At 48.7% G+C, this 4340-nt stretch overlaps 2 protein-coding genes across 2 annotated transcripts in view; one reads left to right on the top strand and one right to left on the bottom strand.

Annotated features, from left to right (window-relative positions):
* T265_08390 (hypothetical protein) overlaps nucleotides 1-4340 on the top strand; it is a gene marked incomplete at both ends in the record, with an annotated part of 63675 nt that overhangs the window by 22020 nt on the left and 37315 nt on the right. Inside the window, one exon of the mRNA XM_009174184.1 lies at nucleotides 4089-4260. Within this exon, the coding sequence (XP_009172448.1) occupies nucleotides 4089-4260 (172 nt within the window). The remainder of the gene's footprint in view (nucleotides 1-4088; nucleotides 4261-4340) is intronic.
* The window catches only part of T265_08392 (hypothetical protein), a gene marked incomplete at both ends in the record, with an annotated part of 6842 nt that continues 6252 nt past the window's right edge, over nucleotides 3751-4340 (bottom strand). The window contains 2 exons of the mRNA XM_009174186.1: nucleotides 3751-3892; nucleotides 3913-4323. Coding sequence (XP_009172450.1) covers nucleotides 3751-3892; nucleotides 3913-4323 — 553 coding nt within the window. The remainder of the gene's footprint in view (nucleotides 3893-3912; nucleotides 4324-4340) is intronic.

Below are 4340 nucleotides of genomic sequence, written 5' to 3'. Positions count from 1 at the left end.
GTGAGACTTCCAGGATGGGGTCCCCGTGACCCCGTCTGTGCTTGGCTGGAGACGTTGCAAGAAATGGCGGCTAATCGATGTCTGTGGCGTTCGTGCTCTCAGTTTTCTCCAGATTGATTGAGCGGTTGGAGGTGAAGGCACCTCACAATGCTTGACACAGGCCAGCACTAGGTCCCCTCCCACCCTCATTCTCTTCTTTTCACTGTACGGCTTTTAATGTAATTATAAATATGTATATATAACTAGACGAACCTTATGGTCGTACGGCAGTGAAGCATCAGTGCCAACACTGATGTTGCTGTTTTTGATGATGGTGATGTTTTTGCTGACCAGTACGAAGTTTCAGCATAAGCCTTCGCATCACCTAACCTGATGGCCACCAACTGCAAATCAACCGTGGACGCAGTTGGAGCACGTGGCATCAGCCACCGGTGGAGAGCCACAGTTCCAGACTGACATTCCTTCTGGGGCAAGCAACTTGATTCCGATCACGCCATGGTGCCTGACAGTTCTTTTTTCTTCAGTCACTCACAAGTCAGCAAGAAGCATGCAAATCAGCCATCTTCGAATAACTAAGATAGCTCAACAGTATCGATTTGAGCTAGGTAAACTTTTTCTACGGTAAACCAGCATGCTACTGGTAGCGAGCACATGGACGAGGCATGGTAAAATGTTAAAGGGGTATCCTAGCCCAATGGACGTCGTCGATACCGCCAGTTTAGGATGATGCCAGGAAATCTACACCGACAGGCGGCAAGACGGAGCACACAGATCCCTCAGATGCCAAATTATGAAGAACCTAAGGGAAGACCGAAGGCTTTGGTGGACATCGAAAGCTCGGAAGATGGAGAAGGCTTTTGTTACCGGAAACGGCCACGTCCTATATAATCTGATACGACTGATTGGCCCTGGCAAAGCAACGGTCTGTAAAACGACCGAAGGCGGCTCATCATTTCACCCGCAAAAACATCGACTGGAAAGGTGGAGCGGTTTAGCTGGTATCCTGCAACACAGCTTCCGGAGATAGTGCATACCTCAATCGCCCGTCGGAAGAAAGAATGAAATACAAAATATTTGTACTGAAACGTAAGAAGGCACCAGGACCGGACGGTCTGTATCCAGCCATCTTCAAAAAGGGGCGGAGAATATCTGGTGACCCATCTAACAAAGCTCATTGCTGCTATGTGGAGTGAAGAGAAAGTGCCTTCCGAATAGGGCATGTCAACAGCTATCAAAAGGGGTACGGAGACACTGTGAAAACCCTCATGGCACTAGCCTGGTAGATGTGGCATCGAAGGTGCTCTCTGGTCTTATCCTTCGAAGGGGAGAGATCTGTGAACATCAAACTGGGTTCTGTTCTGCCTCGATAACATCTTCACCGTCGGACTGATTCTGGGACAGCAACACTGCTTCCAGCAACTAAAATGGTTGTTTTTTCCTTGAGGTGAAAGCTGCGTTTGACTCCGTGGACCGTCGGGTACTATGGTAATGTCTACGGAGCAAAGGTGTTGCCCCATAGATTTTTGGTCCTCCTTAAGGCTTTGTATACCAACTCCCGCGGACACGTGAAGGTCTAGGGGAAGCTTTCATCTGAGTTCACAACATCGATTGGTGTCAGGTAAGGTTGTCCTCCTCTCCACTTCAACTTCGTCATTGATACGGCTATGGAAGACCAACTACCAGCCACTAATGATTGTGGGGCCGAAATTCCCCAGAAACATTCGCTCACAGATATCAAGCACGCACACGATACAGCTCCTTTTGAACCGGACGCCCTGATTATGCACACAATATTATATAATCTAAGTTACTACTATCAGTTATTATTAATCTAAATCTAAAATAATCTAAATCATTCTACATCCTATATCACACTATACAGGTTGTGCTGACTTTGCCGCGTGCCCCTATAACAGTCGACCGACTTCCTCGAAGGGTTCTTTTCGCACAACCACGTGAAGGGTGAAAATGAGTCACGGGAGATCAAACAATAACTTGCCGGCGAAGTATGGAAGCCGTTACCAGCAAACTCAGCTGCGCTGGTCATTGCCGTCACTCTGGACGGGAAACTCGAGGCGGGCCACACCGGTGGTTAGAGACATGGCCCTGTTGCGCCCTCAATAACGTTCGTGTATCGAAGCTATTGTGTTTGATGAATGGGTCCCTTTCCAAGCACCCCTCTTAAAGGTTCGCTGACAGACCTTTATTTACGCACCAATTTACCAGCCCCATATCCAATGGGCAGCCACCTACTTTACCTCCCCAAATCATCGGTGAGCGAAATTGTGGCAGGTACAACCACTGTACGACAAGTACGCGGTTCTTACAGGTAACCATGATGATGACGATGATGATGAGGTTTGGGAAAACTGGTGGTATCTCGGCATAGTGCTTCCTTCTGGTGGGATGACAGCTAGGCACCGATAGGGTGCTATAAAGAAACGATTTTTCTGCCCATTCCTCGTAGGGACACAGCTTTGCACTACACTCACGCTCCTCTTCTTTGTGATTTACCAGGTCATTTAAGCAGTCATCCATCGTTGTTCGTGATACCACTACTACTGACATCACCGCTTTTCATAATAATGCTAGCAGTGGTGACGGTGTTATAAGACCTTTTGAATCAGCTGCACTTCGTCATGCCGCGGCGGCTTAATAGTCGATCGGGTAGTCCTCCTTGAAAGCGCGTACAGGATTGCAGTGATGCATGGCTCCTTAATTTTGTTCGCTCATGGTAGATGGACAGTGACGGGAACGCTACGTTACGATTTACTTGAGGCAGTGGTGGTTTCATTACCTAGTTAGGTCATGGTAGGAAAGGCTGCACACTGGAGGCACGTAATCAGACCATATTGAGCAGGACTTCAATGTGGACCGTCCCCGCGTTCTCACCTGGGGAGCTGGCAGGGAAAATTTGGAACAGTTGTCGGAAGTGCGTATGAGAACCAGGGACTCTGTGGTGTATGATGAGATATTGTTCATTGGTGTGATAGTAAAAATCGTTCAGCTGTAGCGCCCTTTCGGTGCCTAGCTGCCATGCCACCCGAAGGAAGCACGAGGGCTGGGATACTGTCAGGTTGCCCAAGCCTAGACAGGGGAAGTCGAGTGGCGGAGGTCGGGTTCGAACCACGGACCTTCCGGTCGGTAAATTCGCGCTCCAACCACTTGAGCCATCTCGCCCCCGTGTGATAGTAGAGACATTCGATGAATTAACAACATGCCTAAGAATTGTGGAACGGAACAGTCTGAGGTAACGTTTGGTGATCTTCGGACTAGATTCGTCAGTGTCTCAAAGTTAGGTAGGCCAATTGCCTCTGTGGGCATTGAAATAAACGAAGACACTGTTCAGAAGCGGAGTCGAAACATGGCATATGTGTGCAGATGCATTCCAGCTCCGAGGATAGTTCAGCTGTGCTATTGTCGTCGGATGATCGATTTGCACACCGAATATCCAATAAATTGCCGGAGGGAGTCATCGTCATTGACAGCAAGATACCAGTAATACACACTGGTGCTTAACTGCCATAGCTGGGGGGGGGGAATTAGGGGCAAAACTTTGGGGATATGGCGGGCAACAATTAAGGAACAGACAAAGGACTGTTCATAACATACGTTTAAGAAGAGGGTAGTGGTACAAAGAGCAGATATGACAGGTCGTTGTTCCCATAGTTTACCCGTAAGTCGGGAGAACAGGTCATCATCATCATCATCGACAGCATGACATCAGTCAGGGGTTGGCCAGCTCTCTGTTTACGCCACTCTGAATTGGGCATGGAACACAGCAATCTCTTCGGCAAACGATGGTTCTGCATCCGTAACACCAACATCCGTAACCAACCAACGCAGCTTCTGGTGCTGGACACATTCTTCAATGGAAGTACCCGTTACACAACTGCCTCACTACGGATTCACCGACACCAATTCACACGAACTGTTGTTCTGAGACAACGATTGTCGAACACCTGAAGACGTCTCAGTTCCGCTGCTCGAATAGGCCAAGTCTCACAGCTGTACAACAAGACAGCCCGTACTGTAGTCTGATACACACGTCCCTTCAGATTTAGGGATAAACGATTCTGACGCCATAGGTGTCTCAAGTTTGCAAACGCGGCCCGAGCCTTGCAGATTCGTGCATTCACCTCATCTGTCACACTACAGTCAGAATTAATACAACTTCCAAGATACATGAAACGCTCCACAACTTCCAGCCTTTTTCCCTGGATCGCAAGTGGCTCTCGAGTCAGTGTCTCCCGAGCCACCGTAAGGCGACGAAGCACAATTGACGCCAACAGTCTCGTTACAACCGGGGTCAAGCTGATCCCCCTGTGGTTACCACACTC

The sequence above is a fragment of the Opisthorchis viverrini genome (genome assembly GCF_000715545.1).
Source record: "Opisthorchis viverrini unplaced genomic scaffold opera_v5_216, whole genome shotgun sequence".
NCBI classification, from domain to species: domain Eukaryota; kingdom Metazoa; phylum Platyhelminthes; class Trematoda; order Opisthorchiida; family Opisthorchiidae; genus Opisthorchis; species Opisthorchis viverrini.
Note: the sequence above shows the minus strand (reverse complement) of the source record. Positions and strands in the feature narration are given on the sequence as shown.